The sequence below is a fragment of the Notothenia rossii genome (assembly GCF_949606895.1).
Source record: "Notothenia rossii genome assembly, chromosome: 3".
Classification (NCBI taxonomy): Eukaryota; Metazoa; Chordata; class Actinopteri; order Perciformes; family Nototheniidae; genus Notothenia; species Notothenia rossii.
The window spans coordinates 82823755-82846239 of NC_136901.1; the positions used below are offsets into that span (position 1 = coordinate 82823755).

The window sequence follows — 22485 nt, forward strand, 5'->3', positions numbered from 1 at the left end:
GATTCTCAATGCATCCAAAGAGCATTTATTGGGAATCAAATCTGGGTATGGTCTCCTACAAGACCTCCAACATCTTGATGTTGTGTCCTAAATCTCACACTACACACACATGAAGCAGTAAATGAAATATGACCACTTGACAGAAAAGGAAAGCAAAATAATTTAATAAATTATTACAAATTTATTCCAACTCCTTCAGCAACACGTTACAACCGACGGGAAAATATTATTACACTATTAACACCTTCAAAAATATATATCCACCCTCCCAGCAGAGCTCTCCAGGCCCGACCTCCTGAAAGAAAGTAACATGTTGAAGCAGGAAGGCGACCGGCTGAAGTAAATGCAGAATGAAAAGCCAAAAGCAAAGTCACTGTATGTTGCACACACTATATTCAGCAGTAACACCAAGGAGGAGATAGTTCACTTGATCGTTTAATACAAACTGTACCGGGGTGTCATTATGAATAATTAAAAACATGTTTGAGACGGGGCTGGTCCAATCATTTTTCAATATGGATATCTTATTTACACTTGTGCATCCCTCCATCACTTCATCTTTGGATCAGCACTAACAGCCACCTGGTGATCAGCTGCTGACCTCATGAGAACATCAACACTAAAGAGCTGGCAGAGAGAGTAATGAAGTGAAAGAGATGCCACTGCCTGTAATTTCATTGCTAGGCTTGGAACTATGATCACACATTCAATTTGACCTTATATAAAGATCAAGATGTCCAATAAATGTATTATTAATGTATTTGTTAGTTAGATTCTCAAATTGTCTTCATAGTATCGCAGGAATATATTGAGTTGAAGTGATTTATATTTGTTTGCTTAAGCTAATGCTGAATAAGTACTACTGTATTTAACCTTAACTCACTCTAGCTTATAATCAAATAAAAAGTCTTAATCATGCCTTTTTATTTGTATTTCCCTCACTGTAATAGCATAGATGAAATCTATTCATCGCAAACTCTTTTCATTGGAGAACAAGCAGCAGCATTGTGCTGTTTTCAGTTCTGTCCTTTTTTCACATTAAAAGAAAAAAAACCATCTAATATTGTCTAGCAGTTAAATAAATCGTTTGAATATGTATCTCAGGTTTCCTCTTGTTCTAATGAAGGAAACATCACTAAGCGCTAGGAAAAGCGCTTTATAAACGTAATGTATTGTTATCATTATTGTGGTTCAAGCATCACAATATAATGAAGTTCAAGTCTAGTAAATCATACTGGTCCTGTTCCTTGATTTTTCTCTCTATTTTTTTTTTTGGGTGTGTTTTCAACCAAATCCAAACACATTCACACAGGAATGTGAGTTAAATCAAACCACCAGAAGACTAAACTGTCAGAGATGGACGTGAACTACAACAGAGATTTACATTTCTCTATAAATTCAAGGAGAACAATAACAGTTCTTAGTCCTCAGCCAGAAACACTCGCACTCGAATGTGAATCTCTGGCAGGATGAATTCTCGGCTAATCGAAGTTCAAGCATCACAAAGAAAGCGAAAAAATGCCCCAATCACTGTCCTCGGGTATGGTTACGGTTATGGTCTGTTGTACAGTAAGACTTGATGAGTTGTGCAGAAACTGAGGTTTGTTCTTGGTGGTCAGGATTGGAGGCAGATAGCGGGACCCTCCTTCACCCTCTGCTCTTCTTGTTACAGCATGATGTTCCTCAGCAGACACCCAACAGGTATTATAGAATCTCCAAATCTACATGACGAACCTCCGGGTTACGTTGCTGCAGAGGAACAAAAACAGGTTACATAAACATATGTGTTTGCTGTGCAGATACATTTCAATGATGAATAAAGGGAGTACCATGCTGAAATGCTAAAAATAGGAGTTTTTTTTTTTTTTTTGACAACATTGTTATCATTTCAGTACCTTGAGTTCTTTCTCCAAGCGGTCCACCTCGGCTCCCAGAGTGTCGATGATGTTCTCCCCGTGTTTCAACATGAAGCTCTCCAGCTCCTCGGGGGTCTTCACCAGCTGAATTTCCTGCAGACAGAAACAAAATCGAGAAAAATTTAAGCTTTAAAGATGAATAATTAAACCTGGCAAATTATTTCATGAGTCAAGTTCAGGTTTGACAAGATTCCTTTTCCAAAACAATAAAATGTTCTGTTAGAACTGCTTCAACCAGACCGAAGAGGGTCATTTAGGATTTCCCCATTCAGTTTGTGGGCACACATTTGTTCAAAGTCACCGTCTGAGCTGCATTGTAAGGGCTGGTTTGGGAAAACACTCGAAGGAGGTACATACAAATAGGGGTGCAACAACTAATCGACTTAATCGATGACCAAATGAGTTGCCAACTAATTCAGTCGTCGATTCGTTGGTGACGTCATCACGTGTTTTACGCGCCGTTAAGCTCCAACGTTATTGGTCTTTTTATCGGTACTGGAGACATTTAAAAAATATATGACATGTATTATTGCTACAAAAACATTATATCGCAGTCTTCGTGTCGCCAACTCGTTTCTAACATGCAAAAAGACAAACAAATACGTCTATGATGTATTTTGGATCAGACGAGATCTCTCTCCCCCGTCTGTGAGCGACGGGGCAGGTGTTATGTATGCTAGCAGCAACACACGGAGTTAACTCAATGATACAAACATGGGTTAATGATTAGAGGAAACTGAGTTACTCTTTATTTTGTTAAAGTTTCAGCTTTTCTGTTTACAGTTCTGTCATCAGATTATTTAATAAGATTTGTTAAAACATTGTTGTTTCTTTTGATGTGAAATATTATTTATTTAATTTAAATAAAAAGCAATGTTTATTTTGTTCAAAATGTCGTAATTTAATAATATATGTATTTTTGAATCAAGTATTCAACTTTATTGTCTTCATTGTTAGTTTCCACATGCCTAAAACAACCTCAAGCTAAATCTAAAAGTTGATGGCTAAATCAGAGCCTTTAAGAAATTGTGCAAGGCAGTAATAGTCCAAATAGTCCATTAATCGTTTCATTAATCGATTACCAAATTAGTCGTTTGTTGCAGCCCTACATAAAGATGTAGGTAGGAAAGCAAAAACATTTTGTTCACTCTGTAGCGACTCATTTTATGTTGGCATCAAAGACGTGTTTATTGGCTACGATTAATAGTACGCAATAAAAAAGGTAGAAGTCAACCTTGGAAGTTCAAAAAGTGAAAGAAAGGAAAGCTGTTTTATACAACATATGTATTTCAAAGGAAGGAGGTATACAAATATAAATAATAAACAACTTACATTGAGGATCAGGTCAATGTCTTGTTTTTCCAGATAAGAACGTGTCACCACTCGACCATCAAAGTCAACTTCAGCCTTGAAGCGGACTTTGCTCAGCCCCAGATCAGTGGCCTTCACATCGTGGATCGCCCTGTTCGTAAGAAAATAATCATTTAGGAATCATTCAGGTGATTTGGGTAGGTCAACTATCATTCTTTAACATGGTCAAACTGTCACTGAATACTTTTAGTGGATTAGAAAATCCTATCCTACAGACTTAAGACCACACTGTTTCATTTCTCAAAGTGAAGACTGTGCATGCTGGGACAGGGGTATTAACCAGAATCCCTTTTCCCTGCTCAGCTGGCCCTAAAGACGGTTGCATGTAAACACCAGTAAATCTATTTTAAGCCCGACTGTGTCCATGGACATCAGTGTGAGCTCCGCAGAGTGCCGGTCCACTCACTGACCTCACTGCAGGGTCGTTCTCCAGGAACTCTGTGAGCTTCTGCACGCGGTCAGGCTGGATGGAGCGGCCCAGCAGAGCCTCTGTGTTCGTGTAGATGAGGAAGGCTGAGACGCCGCCCAGCAGGGTTCCCACCCCCAGAGACCCCAAGCTGTCGTAGTAAGGGTTACCTACAGAGGACAGGGGAAAGGATACAGATAGAAAAGAGTGAAATAAATCTGGATCATTAGGCGCATTCACACCAAGTACTTTTCCCACAAAGGTTCATGAGAACTCTTTAGTTCTGATGAACTAAGTACAGATCGCGTTCACACCGGAATAAGTCCCTGGGGGTGGATTAGGCAAATGAAGCCGCTGACGTCACTTCTTCTTCTTCTGCTTTGGGTTTACTGGCAGGCCGCAAACAACTTCATGCGTATACTGCCGCCCGAAGTCCCCGTCCGGAAGTCCCCGGAGTTGGGGACTGGCTTCAGTAGAAGCTGCTGGGACTCCCAGCAGCTTCTACTGAAGCTTTCCGAGTAAATCGCCAGAAACGCCGACACCTCCTCATCTCCACCGCTCTCATGTTTTCTTTTGTGTTGCCATAAGTTAGTCTCTGCGTTTGTGCGCTGGGCTAATGCTAATAATGCTAATGCCAGGATAATAAAATGGCGGCTTCACAAAACTTTTTGGGAGTTTTACGGGGCGTGGTTTAAAATCCGCCCAGCCAATCAGACATAGGAACCTTTTTCTCCCACGAGCACCTTTTTCTTCTCTCTAGCAGGGACGGAAAAGGGGGTAAAAAAGGTTCTGATGAACTAATTTTAGTTCCGGCTCTTTTTGGTGTAAACGCGACATTTCGTAACTATATCGGAACTCCACATTGGCAAGAGAGACCAAAGTAAGGAAACATGAGAGAAATAAACCCAAAGTAATAGTAGTATAAAAAGAAGCAATAAAATAACAACTCATTACATTGCATGACTTAGGATAATATCTTTACAATCAAAGTCTTTGTGTCTGTACCTGTGAGGGAGGTGAGCCCCATGCAGCTGGCGGCCATGATGACTCCTAACACAGCAGCAGCGTCCTCCAGCAGCACCACGTTAGTGCTGGGGTCTCGGCTCTGCATGACTGCACACACAAAGAAAACACAGTAAACATCAACCATATCCTGAACAGCCAGATATGTACATTTAGAGACTGGCATTGATTGAAATGATATGTTAAAAGTACGTTTCTTTGTTTTGTTTGTTGCATTATGGCCGATATGATTCGAGTCAGATTTTTCATTCAGGAACTCTGCATGAATGACTCTGTCTCTGGGAAGTGACAACAAAAGACCTTGTTGACACCTGGGACCTTCTTTTTCTCCCTCGGTGTGTTTGTTTCATTCTTCTATCTGTGTGAGTGGAGTGCTTCACTTCTGCTTTTGTTTTGTTTCTGTAGCCTGTTCTCATAATGGTGGAGAGGAAGTCTTGTGTCTCACTCCCCCTTCTCCCTGAGGGTTTCTGTCCTTTTTCCTCTGTAAACATTATGAGGAACGTGTTTCCGTATTTGAAGCAGTGTTTTCCATACATTGATTCATTTGTGATGAATGAAATGATCCGGTTCACCAATAAGAGCCGGAATTCCCATCACTAATACGAGAGACAAGAGATAGCATCTATAAAGGGACAGCTCAATTCAAAATTCAAGTCACGTGACGTCACACCTCCCGCTCTCGGGGTGGACGCCCTCTCAGCCCTGGTCTGGCGGAAACACTGGTTAAGGGGGGTGGGGTAGGGGGTGTGCGATGCCCCCACAAATAGAATCAAATTCTGTGGGAAACACTGTGAAGCATGGGTGTAAGCAGCGTTTAGTCTTGTATGCTGTGCATATCGTAAAGCCTGTTAAAGGGTCGATGTGATATTGGGCTATATAGTTTGAATCGACTTGATTTGACTATTTGCCTCAACCTCACATCTGACCGGATCAAATCAAAACCTTGAGTTTCATTTGAACACTTTTGTGTCATATGCTTTCAGTTGGAAATCATCCTCTCTTAGGGAAATGCTGTCTGATCAATAATGTGAAAATGGAATCCAATGCAACAATTACTAACATCAATATTTCAGTATGACATACCATATTCATGAAAAGATACTCCATGTATCCGGGCACTCCTTTTTATCTCATTGATGGCGACTAGTAACGTGGCTGGAAGGAGAAAATACAAAGAGATGTTTCAGTGTTTTTGATGTCAAATTGTCCTCAAAGATGTAGAAGGTTATTAACATACCTCCTTCAGACACCAGAGAGCCGGCCAAAATACAGTAGGCCTGTAACACAGAAATGCAACGTCTTGGGTCATTATCATCCTTTATTAAATCGTCCTTACAGACTGAGTCAAAACAACAGACACTCACCCATAACAAAGACTCCATGGGCTGTGGGTGCAGCAGGCCCATGATGCCATGGTACCAGGACAGGCCCGCTCCCATCATAAAGATGCCCACCCCGCTGATCAGGGAGGCAATGTAGCGCATGTTGGAGAAGCCATACCTGGAAAATACGAAGGGTCAACAAAAAGCAAGACTGGTTCTTCAATAACATTTAGTCCAATACTATTTTGACAAGGTGACACACCAACTACGTTCTGCAAAAATGCTGTTGGCAAAGGATTTCTTCTGCACACTTCTAATCTGTAATCTGTAGACTTAGACCTATATTTTTACTCTTTGGTGACAGTTTTTCTTGGGAACGGCTTTTCTTTACAGTATAGTAAGGTGTGGTGCTTACGGGTGGCCGGCATCAGGGTTGCGGACCGACTGGCTGATCCCCAGGGCGAGCAGAGCCTGGTTGCAGGTGTCGGCCAGAGAGTGGATGGCCTCTGAGAACATGCTGGCTGATCCAGTGTAGACCCAAGCCAGGAGCTTGAAGATGAAGTTCAACCCATTGCTGCAGAGAGAGACAAAGAGTAGATGAAGCACACAGAGGGCAATGAAACGTTTATCATCTAGCACAGCACTAGTTCTGATCAAAGGCGTCTACAGATGTATTGGCTAGCTTAGATATCCGTTACTAAACTATTTCAGTTTACATTTTTATGTTTGGATGCTCCTGAATGACAGCATGTACACACAAAGTGCACCTCTGCTCGACGCAGCACTTAACTCACGCAGTCCCGTGCTTCCTTGTGCATAAGCGAAGGAAACGTGCTGCTGTTCATGTGACTGCACATGTCCTCTAACACAATCACCCTAATTCAATAGGCCGAGGAATCTCATGTGAGACAAGGTCCCGTGCAGGTCCTGACACAAGATTTCACTTTCTTCTAAATCTTTATAGAGTTTGACAAACTGTACAGTAGAGGATATTTATGTGGATTAGAGATATAACGTGAACGTAGGGCTGTGCGATTACGGCCAAAATCATAATCACGATTATTTTGGTCAATAATTGATATCACGATTATGAAAAACGATTATCCATTTACTTTGAAAACATTCATTTATTGAAAAAAAAAATGTGAACAGTATGTTTATAACAGTTGATTACCCTGAACCTTAAGTATAATTCAACTGAAAAACCAATAAAACCAATAATTACATTTTTTTTTTAAATAATAAAATTGCTTTATTTCGATTACGTTGTTTTCGTAATCGTTGCAAGCCAAAATCGAGATTAAAATACGATTAATTGCACAGCCCTAAGTGAACGTATGTTTTTTCCACATGTAGTCAACCATTTTGTCTCTAATCCAATATCCCCACTTTGTGTATAAAGTGACCTAGTTAGTCAGAAACAAGGGCGAGTATTTAGACTTACATGCAAATAGCCACCATGACCACCTTTCCTGGTCCTTCGAGGAAAGTGGCCCTCGGGCCCGATCGAGGCTTTATCGAACAAAGCAAAAGCAAAGAGACATAGCAACCATCATTAATATAAGGCAAGTGTATTTATACAGCACCTCTCAGCACACGGCAACCCAAAGTGCGTTACAAAATCAAAGACATTTAAGAATAAATACAGTGGAAGCACATTATAAAATGGCATTTAAAAAGCAAAGATAATAAAATAAACACAACAGGTATAAACAGGGATAAAGGCCATACTGCAGTTTGAATTTGAACAAATCATCCAAATGCAGCGTCAAAAAGATATGTTTTTAATCTCGATTTAAAAGTATTAACAGTTGCAGCTGACCTGCAGGATTCAGGGAGTTTGTTCCAGATGGCATAACAACTACCGTAATTTTCGGACTATAAGGCGCACCTGAATATAAGCCGCAGCAGCTAAATTGAATGATGTGTACATATATAAGCCGCACTGGACTATAAGCCGCAGGTGTTTTAATGTTTAATTACCATATGTAAGGTTCGTGCACAGGGGATTGTCGGGAAAGAGATGGCTGTTTGAGGAAGCTCCCAGTTATTAACATTTCAACAAACAAGTTGCATATCTACATAACGTATTCAAGTGTTACCATTTTGTGCAATAGTAGCTACAGAAGATGTACTGTGCTGTGTAAACTGTACTGTATCACATAGCGTTTCAGACACACAAACTTTTCAACTTTCAAACTTAAACGGTGCGCTCCCAGCGCACGTACCGGCAGTGATCTACAGCAGTGGTTTTCAACCAGTGGTACGGGGACAAACTGTCTCGCTCTCGTAATGTCTGTCTGTCTTGCTCTCGTTCTGTCTCTCGTACCACTCTCGGTTCCACTTTTACTTTTGCACGCTACCTGTCTCACTCTTTTCCGGCCTCCAGCTTTTCCTGCTGGAGCCCGCCGCTTAAAGGTGGGGGGCGCGGGCCGGCCAAAGAGCCCATAGAGTTAAAGGTGGTGGACTGTCACCTGTAAAATCCATAGATTTAGGAGGTCACCTAGTGGCCGTCAGCTGTAAAAATCCATAGATTAGCCGCACCGTTAAATAAGCCGCAGGGTCGAAAAATGGGAAAAAAGGCGCGGCTTATAGTCCGAAAATTACGGTAAATGCTGCTTCTCCATGTTTAGCTTACCGTAGTTTATATACACATATTGGGAAAATCCAGCTCTGCCAAATTCTATATTGATATATAGATGCACTGACCTTGGTTACAGATACAAAGGTCACACAAATACAACACCACTAATATCCACATCACGTTTTATATGTAAAAGAGACAGTGAGAAGTGATCATATTATCAAAAGAAATGGCAGGAAAAAAAGCGCTCACCTTGGTGTTACCCCAAAAGTCTTTGTATTCCTTCAACAGCTGCTGATTCCGAAAAATATCTGCTTATCAGTGAAGAAGAGAAACAGATAAACCAATATGTCCAACAGTTCATCAAATATTAATAACAGTATTGAAACAATCAGGTTATACAAATATTAAGCACATAACCCCCTGAATAACTGAAGTGTGATTATTATTTCACTTGAGTTTTGATTTGGAGCGAGATATTACATTTGGTAATTTTTAAAAACGTTGGCTATTATATTAAGTTACATTTATAGTTAACTATTTACCCCTTGTTTGTATTCTTTTTGCTAAGATAAGCTAACCTGCTGTATAGAAAATTAAAGTGATCATTAACACATTTTAAAAAAGACGCACATGATGCCAGGAAAGACCAAACACTTACTCTCTTGGTACTCTCTCTCCACTTCTTTCCTGACATTTTTCTCTCTGGCTAGAGCTTCATGGCTTCCCCACACCTCCAGAGCTCTAACAGTCACAGAGAGAAATAAACACATCAACAAAAGTTATAGAGAAAATTGGTGCACTGTATAAGTTATCTGGTGTTTATATTCTTTATATTTCAGAAGTGCATTGAACTAACTTGGCCTCCACGTCGGAGCGCAGGAACACAGTGAACGCCTCGGTGTCGTCGTGGGGGCTGCGTCTCCTGATCTTCCGGAGCTGTTCCAGATCACTGTCAACATAAAAAGGGGGAGGAGGGGGAGAAAAAGATTTAGAAAGACCCGAGTTAAATGATGCTAAGCAGTTTTAAATGAGCTAACCACAACAGCATGCTTACTTCTTAAAGGTCCCGTGTCATGGCTCACTAACATAAATGTATATTGTGCAATTTTCCAAACTCACATTGGTTTTCTCAAACAGCATCTCTGTATAGTATGTGTATTCACTCTCTGTCCTAAACGGCTTGTTGGAGCTCCTGCCCCCCCCTCCCTGTGAGCCCAGTGGCCGTCTGCGAGACAGCGAGACACAGCGAAACCCAGCCCGAACACACACACACCCGCAGCCTGGCTGGGAGTTTGTGTGTGTGCCCAGGCTGAGTTCCGCTGTGTCTCGCTGACCCCATACCAGTGAGCCAGCTCGCAGTGTCTCGCTCCTCGCAGCAGCGAGCCTCGCAACGTCCCGCCGTGTGTGTGTGTGAGGAAGTCCGCGGATTGGTCCAAACGTAACGGCTCCGCAGACTTTATGTTACGTCACTATACCCAAATACGTCACTGTAACCAGGAAGTAAACAATGGAAACAGATCAATCTCCAACGAGGCGTTCTGGGGCAGCGTAGACAGGTATTTTCTGTGTTAGAGTTTTACTCGCTACAGGGTGTACTTTGAGGGTTTGTTACTCTGCAGATCGTTTACATGCAGAAAAACCTACATAACACACAAGGGGACAGGTAATAACCAGAAAAGCATGACATGGGACCTTTAACTATTAACGAAGGAATGTGTGTTGTGGTCTGCCAGTATCTCAGCTAGTACTGAACATGGTACTGAACAGATGAGCGTTTATTACTAGGGCTGAAACAAATCTTTTTTTTCATTAATCGAGAATCTTCAGATTTTTTGTGAGATTAAACGATCAAACATGAGCATTGCAACTTTGTACAGCCAAAATGTGGTGTCTTCACATCTTCTTTTGTTTGACAGAAAGAAAAAAGAAAACATAAACTGTACGGCAATCAATGATAAAGAAAGGCAGCAAATAATCAAATGTAAGGGACTGGAATCAGAGAGCAGTTGTTTTTGACCTTGTGTCAAACATCTCATGGATCAATTGACAAACTCTTTTAGCCTCTCTGATAATTCAGAATGTGTCATGGCGACAGTTCAGTATTGCTTTGTATTCTACATAAATGAAATTGAGTTTGAGGAACAGGAGGTACCTTGGTTTGAGGCAGAACTCATTCATGGCTCTGACTGCTGTGATGAAGTTGTTTATTGTGTACTTGGCTCCATATTCCCTTTTCTTCAGGACTGCCCGAACTGTGTGACAACAGAGGGAAAATATGAAGAGTTTAATCTGCATTCATTAGCCTTTAACATTGACCAAGCCACATAACCGTGCACACATTACGAAGACAGTACAAATAAAAGCTAAATATAGTGCAAGGCAGCGGGTCTGTGTAATGTCACACATGCACAGATGTTGTTCCTTACCTTTCACCTGAATTGTCTCAGTTTTTGTCAGCCCCTGAGGTGTTGGAGCTGTGAGAGAAAATTTTTTAATGCAACCAAAGACGTTAACCAGTGAGAAATTCTTATAGGCAACAACATTAACAAAACGTCTAGGTCCTTTGGTTGACAGGGCACGCTAAAAACTACTTTTGAGAACTTTAAAAAGAGGATAGGGACGCTGGGATGGGATTGGTACCAGCAGAAAAAAAAGGCATTTTAATGTTATTATTGGCCAGAAATCAAATAAAACATCCAATATTACCCAAAAATAAATATGGCATGTTTTACATGTAACATAAGTTACACTGTTTTCTAATTTGCCCAGGGTAAATTCAGTATTTTAGGTCTGCCAGTGGGAGATCTCAATGACAGTAGGTATAACATGTTAGTTCTATTACAAGATGAGGTTAACCTTTCCTCCAATAAGGTTTGGATAAATATCTGAGTGTACCAAATGAGTTAGAAGTACTGAGTTTTGTGCATTCCTAGAAAGTATTCAAAACTAGTGTACATGATGCCATGACGCACAAAATGCCAACAATTGACCGTCTTTAAACATCTAAACACTGCTGTACTATCGTGAAACATTGAAGTTCTTCACCTGTTGGAACTGGGATGGAAGCAGCAGACAGGACCTGTTCTGCTGACGGAGCATCGCCTGACGCAGGTTTTGGGGGATCATCTTTACTGGAGCCAGAGGTAGAGTAGTACTGCACCTTGCCCAGCCCTAGGGAAGCAACACGGCAGTCTGGAAGGCTGAACCACATGCTGTGTATGCCTGCGCTCTGCCATCCTGCAAACAGATTGTATGACAACACTTTGTTTTCTGGCACTGCAAAATAATCTATGGTTCCAAAGAAAGTAAGAGCCATAATGTACGTAATGTTTCAGCTAACCTCTAATATCACTCTGATACAGTCCAGACGCAATATCAATCGTATTTTATTTATAAAGCTTTCTATTTAATAAGGGTGTAAAAAATAATCCATCAATCTGTATTAATTCAAGGACCAACTGTCCAATATCATGGATGCATACATCACTACATAGGATTTTAAAGATATATCTTTATTTATAAATACCTATAACAAATATGTGTCCACCCCTAGTGCACCTAAAAAACATTTGCACTTAAACATGGTTAAAGTGGCTGTTTCTAGTGAACAATAGGACGTCTACTTTTACTCCTAAAATTATGAGATTCTTCCAATGTCTGTAAAAGCCTAGTTATACAATTGTGAAGTCATATTGTAGTTGCTTTTGTGAGTAGATACAAATGTTACTGTGTTGATTGGCATATCATATCTTCTCATATAAATACCAGTCCCATGAATAGTCTCAAAACAATATTATGGCAGACTTTTGGATATAATCAGATATAATATCGTTGACTAATTTACGGAAGCTTGTGATTTACACCCTACTGTTAGAGCTTCCCAACTACATCACACCGATCATTATCTCCGTACTACAGTACAAGGTCCAGCAACTGCTTAACCTCTTATTTGATATCCCAATACTGACTGTTAAAATCTGGTGCAATAAACTTGTAATGTGCAATATACACTTTTTTGGTAATTCTACTGTGGAATAATCATTATCATTTAAATGTGCAGAACATAATTTTAATAAATCTCAAACCTTAATGTTCACTTGGCTATTTAAATGCTGCTACTCATTTTTGGACATGGATTGGAAGAGTACTTATCAGTTAGCTACTGTTTCTTATTGTCAGTCTTTTCTATGTCCCCGCTGTGCAAATAATAAATGGTTCTGATTATGTACGCACTTATGCTGGAAGTGCTGGTTTCAGGTACTGTGCACTTTTTACATTTAGACAACCTTGGAGATGTAAAGCTTAATCTTCTGACGATTGCTTATGTGCTCTTGTAAATGATATTACTTGTTCTCAGGTCTCTCTTGAAAGAAAGTAGATATTCATCTCTCAATTAAATAGATAGATATACATGTACAAGTGTCCTCACCGTGGCACAGCTGGGGAAGCCTCGGGGAGCGTTGTGACAGGGGCGCCCTGTGCTGCATGGACACCCTGCAGAAGGCATGCCATGGTCGGTGGGCTAGGCTGGGGAACATCCTCGCTGTAGCGGGGGTCGGTTCCGAAAGGCTGGAACTTGCTGTGCAGAGAAGCGGATAGCCCGGTCACCGTTAGGTTAGCATGTCAACTTAACCCAGTTCAGTCAGATTAACACCATGGAGACATTTCAACACCTGACAATCTAATCAAGCAGTGCCGTTAGCATAGCTACCAACAAACTAAACTATTAACACAGCTGGCTTTGCTCATCAAATATTGTCTATGCCGGCCGGCTAGCACGAACGCAGTTGCAGCGCCACCAACCCCGGCGGCTACAGAGCCAAATAATTGGCTAACCTAACCAGCTAGCATGCTAAGCTAGCATCGTTAGCCAACATAAGTAACAAGTGCCGTGTAACATTTTAATTACTCAGAAACAACTGACACCTAATAGCAAGTATTTTAGGCTGAGGTCATTCAAACTTAGAGCCAATACCTTTTTATTGCGAAGTTTGTTCTGCATAATCTGTATCCATTTTGAGAATGTATGGTCAAATTGATGATACGCCGCTATGGACATAAGGTGAGTGCTACAAACACACACACGTGACCTGTGACGACAAAAGTCCCGTTGTCTTCTCGTGAGAGTGTAATCCGTTTAGTGTTGTCTTTACAAGTATCGCGATATTCTGTAAACTGCTATACAAACAAGGTCATCCGATGTTCATGTCCCTGGTCCCCCCTTATCGTTTAGAAATAGGACTATATTTAATTAAAACCATAAATGAAACGTATCCTTTAACAATATTACTTCAAAAATAAAGTCGATTTAGAGATTTCTCTCTTATGCTACATAAACGAAAAACAAAAGAGCAACTGTTTGTGGTATTATTAAAAATGTAGAAATCCTTGAATGATTGGCTGGGCTTCACATCCAAATATAATTGTTTTCCCCTTCTGTAATACATAAACAGAAGTCAAAAGTGCCCATGCTAGGATACTGCTGGTGTGGCAGACCAGGTCGACGAGGGAGGGGTAAATGTTGTCAGATTGAGGAAAAAATTCACCAGGAGAGTTTTGTTGACTATCATAACGAATTCCGGTGGTTGGAGCTTAAAATAAATGCATTCGAAAATGTACATGGCACTAAGGACCACCCTAATAAACATATGTATGCAGACAATTTATTTTAGCCCATTACTTAATTTCTTTTAAATTATAAGTAACATTGTGATGGCCTTTTCTTGATTTTTAAACTTTCTTTTTTTTCGTTCAACATGAACTAGTTTGTTAGTAGTTAGGTAATTAATATACAATTGCACACTACATTTAAAATCATCAACTAACCCAGATTTTATCCTGTCTTTTTTAGTGGTTAAATAGTGATATAGTTGTTTTAAATGCTCATTTATCGAACATTATGACTTGAGGTATGAGCAAAAATAAAGCTTCCTGTGTCCAAATATAAGATTTACTTTGTCATCGCTCAACCCATGTCAATTGGAATTGGAAACCTAAACAGGGAAGGGCACTAGTAGGGAAGGGTGTTGGCAACACAGCATTGAAATGATAAAACAAGTCTTAGTCACCGAATGAAGAGAAAGGAATCTCAACAGTTAAGAAAAAAAACTTGTGTTTATTCAGTCTTTGTTTAGAACAGTACAGTGGATACATTGTTACCTCACATTGGTAGTAGGTAGGAGCCTTATGGAGCAGCAGTGTTGCAATATTCATCGGACAAATGACTTGACAAATCAAACACATACACTAGGAGAGAGGTCTTTTTTAGTTTGTTTTCCCATGCAATCACTTGACAACAATACCTGCAGATCCGTCACTTCCATATCACGATGATCAAAATGGAATCAGGAGTATTCAATCAAAAATCAAGACCCACAGTACAGTTTAAGAAGGCCATAATCCATTCAACACTGCGCACAAATAAGGTCACTTAAATGAGTGAAAATTGAAGTATAAGAAAGCAGGTCGTCAAGCTGATCAAGAGCGACTCCGTCCTGGTATGATTGTCTGGGTTGCTGGTCGTATAGGGAAGCAAGGAGGGAGTTTGTGTTTGCACTAACGCATCGTGACAAACTCCTCAGATGAGGTGGGGTGAATTGCGACAGTCTTGTCAAAGTCTGCTTTGGTAGCGCCCATCTTGATGGCCACAGAGAATCCCTGCAGCATCTCATCACAGCCCAGCCCCTGCATATGCAGGCCCACCACCTGGGGAGAAGACACAAGTCAGTCTTTGCAATTGTTTGTGTTTGTGTATAACACTAAAAAATAAAGACACATTAAGACATAAGGGAATCAAACCCAACCCTTTGAAACACCAAACTTACTGCTGAGTGGCATCTACTGTTGATACATACCTTTTAACTCCCAATTCAAAACAATATCCTTTTCCTAAACCTCCCTCATGTACTCATTATGTAGTTTGTTTGGCTTACTTCCTACATTTACCAGAATGCCTTTTGAAAACCTGCAGAAACTGGGTGTGAGCCTTTTGACGTCAGCTGTAGATTATACAGCATACAGATAATCCTCTCAAAGAAAGGGCTAGACACACCCCATGTTAAACATTTTGATGCATTCATTGATCATGTTTTTACTCGCTTTAAATAACATAATGAGTCCTACCTTCTCCTCCTTGCCCTCACACACCAGCTTCATGATGCACAGACTCTTCCTGCTCGTGATGGCGTGATACATCGGAGTGAAAGAAGTCTTGTAGATCTTTATGTTCTCCTTTCCTCGAAGTTTAATAGCTTCCTCTGTGAAAAACAAAAATAAGCATTTGAATTATTGCCCTACTTAGTAAAGCTTTGATTAATTTATAGTACATGAACTTCATCTTAAATAACTTACAGGATGACAGCAAAACTGGACATATAGGCAATTTAATAATGTCAAACTTATTTTGATTATGAAATGTCTGCTCACCTTCTGTGAGGCCCATCGTTCCGATGGGTGGGTGACTGAACACCACTGTCGGGATAGTCGAGTAGTCGAACTTTGAGTCCTTCTTGCCCTCAAATAGTCTGTGTGCCAGCTTTCTGCCTGCAGCAATGGCAACTGATCCAACATAAAACATAACGTCAAACGATTGCATAATGTGAATGCACCCATAGACAATTTAGCAAAAGTAAAATGGCTTTTGGGCATCACAAAAAACAAATATCAAGATATTCAGCCCATGAGCCTTTAAATACCCATACCGACCACGCTCGAATGGAAACACGACTGTGTAGCTTTAATAAACATTATGGTATTTGAGTTATCAGGTCAACTTCATACCAGGTGTGAGAAGAGCTTTCCCACAAACGTCCCCTACAGCGTAGATCCCTGGTCTGTTGGTGTTCTGAAACTCATCCACAACGATATGGCCTCTTGCATCTGTCTCCAACCCCTGCAGACAGAAAACACTGTTCTATAATTATCAGACATTATGATCATGTTTTTTTACCAATCCATACATTTGAAAGCTTTATTCCTTCATGTAAATGAGGAATAAAGGTTATTCAACTTGAAAATATTTTAAAAATACATTGTTTACGCCTTAACGGTCTTGTCATGTTCAATAGCAAAGAGAGATGTCTTATTGTTGTGGCCTCCGTGACTTTGTCTGCTGTCTATTAAACATCTCCTTATTTTCCCCACTCATCTTAGATGTTGATTGTAATTCGCTCGGCACATGTCAGTATCCAGTTCACTGTAAACATTATAAGACGACTGTTACCATCAGGTCGATGTTCAGTCCGTTGGTGTTGGGCTGTCTGCCGATGGCCCACAGAAGGCAGTCCACTTCCTGGATGGTGCTGATCTTCTCCTCGTCGTTCTTCTTCTCTGGGTCTTTGGTGGCGATCGTCACTTCCAGTCCCTGCTCTGTTTTACGTACAGACTTCACTTGAGAGTTTTTCCACAAATCTATACCAGAGTTTTGCAGTTCTTTGGTGCAGTTTGCGCTTATGAAGCTGTCGAAGTTCCTCAAAACCTACAGACAGAAATTGATATGTGTTTTGGTTACTTAATAACCTCATAACTATGAATAACATTATTTCATATTTAGTTGTGATTTTATGTGTTTCTTACTCCGGTCTGTCGAATAACGAGGGACGTTTTGGACCCCAGGGTGGAAAGGATGCCTGCCATCTCCACTGCAATATAGCCTGCACCCACAATGACACTGCGCCTGTCAGGGACACACAGCGTTTTATTATAGGCACACATTTTACATATTGTATAAAAACCAAAGAGATAATAAAAAAAGCTCACTTTGGCAGAGTTTCAAGATCAAAAAAGCCATCACTGGTAATGCCCAGACTCCCCCCTGAAATGATCAGTAAACACATGTTCAAGAGTACAATCCACAAAGATGATTACTTTTTCCCTAGTAAAAATCTAAGTACAGCATGTCTTACCTGGAACTTCATCATCAGTCATCACGACAGGCTGCCCTCCGGTGGCGATGAGGATGTGAGGCGCTGTGTATTTTCTTCCATTCACCTCCACCGTCGGCTCAGGGTCATTTGTAAACCTGGCATGGCCTTTAATGTTTTGGATTTTACCCTGGAGTAGAGCATATGTCATTATTGTTCTAACTGTAATTATGTCTAACAATTTTTTGGGGGGAAATAAATTAAACTGCCAAAAATACTAAATATATAAATAGGGAAGAAAACAGAAACACGAAAAATAATAATGATAATATAAATACTGAACTTACTTTGTCAAGATTGTTGCGATAAATGCGATTTAGGTGACTAATATAAGCATCCCTTTTGGTTTTCAGAGTTCTGCAAACACGGGAAATGATCAAAGATAAGATGTTTGTTTGTTTTTCAACCCATATTTACTCACTTCCCTTAAAATCATACATTTATAATTAGAACAGACACAAACACTGGCAGTTAATTCTAGAAAAGTATAAAAAAGTGTATTCAGTTTTCAGATCAGATGAAATACTTAAAGAATAAAATATTTAGTGTTGAACGTTGTCCATACTTTCCTTTGTACTCTGAAATAAACAGAAAACTGCGAACCAGAATTTCCTGCTTTATCCAGGAATTTAATCCGGCAACCATCAGCTAGAGCATTTCCTGCATTAACAGGTGTACACTTCTAAGTACTTCTTTATACTATTATATGTATTGGCATGTTGATGCTGGGAGGGACTACAAAAACCGAAATTATAATCATATTATCTTGTTCAGCAGTATGATAATCGTTTTTGCATGGAATTGACATTTTATGAAAACAACCGCCTATTATAATTGTTCCTGCACCTGCAGCATACAAAGGATGGACAAAGCAAACCAAACACAATATTACACAACAACCCAAAGTAAAGTCGCCTCTATTTTAAAGTTTTGAAAAAGTTAAAATTTGACATGATTACTTTAAGCACACATTTCATTATTTGTATAGGTGATGTAGTATAAAACCCATTTTCATTTAAAGCTTTAATAAAGTGTAATCCTATCTAAATGTTAATTGAACAAAGTGGTATCCTGGAAGTATTTTAAATCCTTATGTATGATAAGAACATTTGGTCTGTGCTCACAGGGGTAAGATGAAGGGTGTTAAAACTTACAACCGCAGACAGAGAGGGAGGAAGGAAGTTAACAAGTTGCATGGGGGCTTTTATGGCATCCTGTATAGGAGGCATCTGATCAGTGTTTAGGGCAATCACCTGGACCAAAATGTCGTTGTGTGAGCTGTAAATGACCTTTGATGTTTCCCTATAAGAGGGACGCACTCAGGAGGAGTCATCATGTGTGCATACATTTCAAAAAGGACTTTATATGAATGTTGTGTTTCTTTGTATATTTGCCTCACTCATCATTTTTTCTAGACAGCAGCTGATTTGAAATTGCGATAAAAATGTGTAACTTTATATTTTAAAATGTTTTCGTTTTTTATCCACAACTGTCTGGTAGAAATGATCTCACAACCTCCAGTTTGAGAACCACTGCCTGAAGGAGGCTTATTATTAACTCCCACCTTGACTTAACTGTGTTGCTAGCAAAGATAGAGAAGTGGGCTAAAGGGAAGCAACACAAGATGGAGCAGTTGTGCAATGAAATGGACACCTCTCTGTTCCAGGAACAACAGTGAAGGGTTTCCTAAGAGCTCATTGTTGTTACGCAAAGCGAAAACTGACACCAACGGCTAGTGAAAACTTACTCCCAACTGAAACGGACATTTCCAACTTCAAAGCCGTAGTCACTGTGATCATGGAGATACTCAGCATGAACGGCTGCATTCCACATGACCTGTGAAGACAGGTCAAGGCACTACATAAGACATCTAGTGAATAATGGGTCAGAATGATCATGTTTCTAAGGTGAACTCAGCACATAACAACAACATTGAAAAGACAGGAGTACCTTCTTGGGGACACAGCCAACATTGACCTGAAAAACATTCAAGCAGTGTCAATTAGTTCAATGTAAACTAGAGGAAATAACTTCCTACTTTTAAAAAGATAAACACTGCAAAGGCCGGAGCTCTATGCACAGTATGTTGCAATAGGTGTTTTAGTTTCAAGTAAAACTTTAATGCAGGCTACTTTAATGCAGTTAACATTTCCCTAAGTAACTTTTTTTAGCTAAAACAGTTTAACAATATTATCATGATACAATATCACTGGAAGTCAATAAATATGAAATAAATATAAACTTTATTGCTACAAACATCTATAAAGGAGGCTACTCATAATTTTGATTGGGCTGGATTGATTAATCCCTTGTTATACGGTTTTTATATAGAAATACAATTAATTAACATACGTTTTTTTTACCCAGTTATTAGCAAAATTGGGAATTTAATCTGACTAACTATTTTTGCCTTTATGCAATCAGGAAGTGGTTTTAGTGGTTGTGACACATCATACTGCAGTGATATATTTTTCTCATTAGCTATATATCTGTTGGGTAAACTAAAAAGATAAAGGAGTGGATGAACACAATACGTAATATTAGGGATTGGACAATATCGGATTTTAATAACAGATCACAATTAGTTAATGGTTGTCAATTTCCATTTTGGAGATAACCATGAATATCCTTATATTAATTACTTAAAAAAAACCTCTATCTTCCTGTCATGGTCAACAAAAAATGATTAAATAATAAAAAAAACTAAATACAAAAAGTAATTGATATTTGATGACCTTATGTGACCTTATGAACACCTAATTTAAGGTTGTTAATTTGTATCTAAGGATATTTACAAAAATGAATTAGTTATTTGATCTAATATGTTTTAGTGCCAAAGAGACATCATAACTTGCAATTCCTTTGACCAGGATAATGCTGTCATATAATGTTCGCATATTCATATTCCAAATGCTTTCCAATAAAAAGGTTTTCCCAACAATAACAACTAGTATATTTGAATCATCTTCCTCACATTGACCCCTTATGCACAAAGAATCCATTAGTCTATTTAATGAAGTAACCTATGAGGGGTGACCAGGTTCAACCCAATTTAATTGAACTGTTAAGACTTTGTCTCTGCTGCTTTATACAGTGGCTGTTAGCTTTAGTATGTCGGGGCTACAATGTTTGTTGCACACACAAAACACTTCCACAAAAGAAGTCGGGAGGATTCGCAGTGAACCCTGGCCACCAGCGTGTGTGTATGAAAGCAGCAGAGTGACAAAACAGACAGTGACTCTAGTCGGGATGAATAACAGTGTGGTTTTTTACTCACGCAGGTACCTCCGAGTTTGTGGCTCTCGATCACGGCGGCGGAAGCTCCGAGCTCCGACGCCCTGCGAGCCCCGGCCAGACCTCCGGACCCGCCGCCGATCACCAGGAGATCGAACCGGGTCGTCCCCGCAGTGTCTGAGGCCATACTGCGGTGGATGTTTACTCCTTGTCTACGAAGAAAATACGAAAAAAGTTGCTTTTTGGGGACAGAGCAGCCGCAAGCTTGCATACACCGGGTTAGCTGGGTTAAAATAACCAGCCATAACCAGGAAGCTGGCGCCAGTGTGCTCCAACAGGGGAATAGGGTGGGTCAATGCCTCTGCTGTGTCATTATGAGTTGCAACAATGGTGTGCATAGTCATGGTGATCATCACATGCGCTATAGTACTACGTATAGAAAAGCAGGAGAAATCAGAGTTAAATCTGCAACAAGAATTAGGTAAAATGACCAAATGTAGTCAAGAAAGCATCATGACGTAGTTTGTGATTGAATATTACAGTGAGTATTTAACTTAGATATACTGCATGACTCACCTTGGTAATGCCATGTGCACTGAAACGTTGGGAACCAGTCTGCATATTCTTCTACACAGCATGTTTTTATCGATTTGTAGGGCATTTATTAGAGAAGTCTCCACAACGTGTGGTTGTTTATGTGTCAGCCGGTGAAAGCCTGTGAGGGGACTTCATAACAAACGCTGCAAACCACTTCCTGTGTCACTGGGGGGGGTGAACTCAAAAATACTCGACGACACGAACTCCCGTCGGTCTCATGTTGCCCATTCAGTAGCCTAAAATCTGGAAGGATACGTTTAAAACAAATATTTCATGTTTCTGAAGTTGTCATAATTTAGGGTGTGTATAACGAAGGTGACAATAAAAAATGCGTGTTTGTCCAGTAGCAGATTTAGAAACGTGTGAATAATCCCAGGATATAAAGGGGGTTTGCGTATTTTTATAGCACCTACGCTGCACCCTGCCTGCCAGCTGTGAAGGAAAACTAAATTAAAAAAGTTAACTTCCGGTCAAAATATTCAAAATAAGACCTGCTGAAGAGAAGCCAAAAGCACATTTCCCGGCAGTATAGGCAATATTAAGAGAACAAGATAAGATAAAATACGTTTTTTAATGTCATCCATTTATATATAGTGCAGTACATTACATACATTGTGATTTTTATTGTAAATCCTGTACAACATGTTGCACATTTCTGCTCCATGCTACCTCTTTTTCAAATCAGCATAACTCTCCACTTGAAAATAGTATATTGTCATATTTTACAAAAGTTTACTGCACTCAGCTTCCCTCATAATTATATATATTGTTTTTTACGTATTATTCTTTATTTGTCTCTCTATGCACTACTTATACCAAAGCAAATTCCTCGTATGTGTAAACCTACTACTTGGTAAATAAACTAAATAAAACAGATTCTGATTCCGATTAAGGAAATACATGATTTTTTTTAAGGTAGCCTACTGTATATACAAAGATAACTCAGTTTGAGGGAAAAATATGGAAATGTTTGAAAAAATTGCTGTCTGATCATTTCAAAAATGCATAGCCCGCAGACTTATAGGTTCCACCACTGCAGACCGAAAACTAACACAACATGTAGGCTGCAAATTGTTAAACACGTTTTTCTTTGATGAGATTACTGCCC

General features: G+C 39.7%; 2 protein-coding genes across 3 annotated transcripts; both read right to left on the minus strand.

The window, feature by feature from the left end:
• Window positions 1-147: 147 nt before the first annotated feature.
• slc30a9 (solute carrier family 30 member 9) lies at window positions 148-13732 on the minus strand. 2 transcript variants are annotated; one of them, XM_079672748.1, is made up of 18 exons: window positions 13601-13732; window positions 13055-13204; window positions 11671-11862; window positions 11052-11099; window positions 10778-10877; window positions 9482-9574; window positions 9284-9366; window positions 8875-8933; window positions 7483-7550; window positions 6454-6612; window positions 6081-6216; window positions 5954-5993; window positions 5800-5871; window positions 4699-4806; window positions 3698-3863; window positions 3249-3378; window positions 1896-2009; window positions 148-1749 (listed from the first exon to the last, which is right to left on the minus strand). In XM_079672748.1, exons 2-18 carry the CDS (start codon window positions 13161-13163, stop codon window positions 1705-1707), a joined length of 1722 nt encoding a protein of 573 aa, XP_079528874.1. In that variant the 5' UTR covers window positions 13164-13204; window positions 13601-13732; the 3' UTR covers window positions 148-1704. The 2 variants fall into 2 exon arrangements, with proteins under 2 accessions (XP_079528874.1, XP_079528873.1); XM_079672747.1 differs by having other exon boundaries at window positions 8875-8936.
• Window positions 13733-14720: 988 nt separating this feature from the next.
• Window positions 14721-21819, minus strand: gsr (glutathione reductase). The gene is made up of 13 exons (XM_079670403.1): window positions 21357-21819; window positions 20824-20992; window positions 19497-19523; window positions 19294-19382; window positions 17834-17903; window positions 17529-17676; window positions 17383-17437; window positions 17200-17299; window positions 16847-17101; window positions 16405-16516; window positions 16051-16182; window positions 15748-15881; window positions 14721-15330 (listed from the first exon to the last, which is right to left on the minus strand). The coding sequence occupies exons 1-13, from the start codon at window positions 21416-21418 to the stop codon at window positions 15181-15183; spliced, it is 1503 nt and encodes a 500-aa protein (XP_079526529.1). The 5' UTR covers window positions 21419-21819; the 3' UTR covers window positions 14721-15180.
• Between the last annotated feature and the right edge of the window lie 666 nt (window positions 21820-22485).

Excerpts from the sequence above, each read along its gene's own strand:
- gsr (XM_079670403.1), bottom strand. The coding sequence starts at position 21,418 with ATGCTGTGTAGAAGAATATGCAGACTGGTTCCCAACGTTTCAGTGCAC. Across the intron at positions 20,993-21,356 it reads GTGCACATGGCATTACCAAG|ACAAGGAGTAAACATCCACC; the intron begins GTGAGTCATGCA and ends TTTTCTTCGTAG. Across the intron at positions 17,300-17,382 it reads GATCTTGAAACTCTGCCAAA|GCGCAGTGTCATTGTGGGTG; the intron begins GTGAGCTTTTTT and ends TGTCCCTGACAG.
- slc30a9 (XM_079672747.1), bottom strand. The coding sequence starts at position 13,163 with ATGTTCCCCAGCCTAGCCCACCGACCATGGCATGCCTTCTGCAGGGTG. Across the intron at positions 9,575-10,777 it reads GAGTTCTGCCTCAAACCAAG|TGATCTGGAACAGCTCCGGA; the intron begins GTACCTCCTGTT and ends TTATGTTGACAG. Across the intron at positions 6,613-7,482 it reads GTCATGGTGGCTATTTGCAT|CAATGGGTTGAACTTCATCT; the intron begins GTAAGTCTAAAT and ends CTCTCTCTGCAG.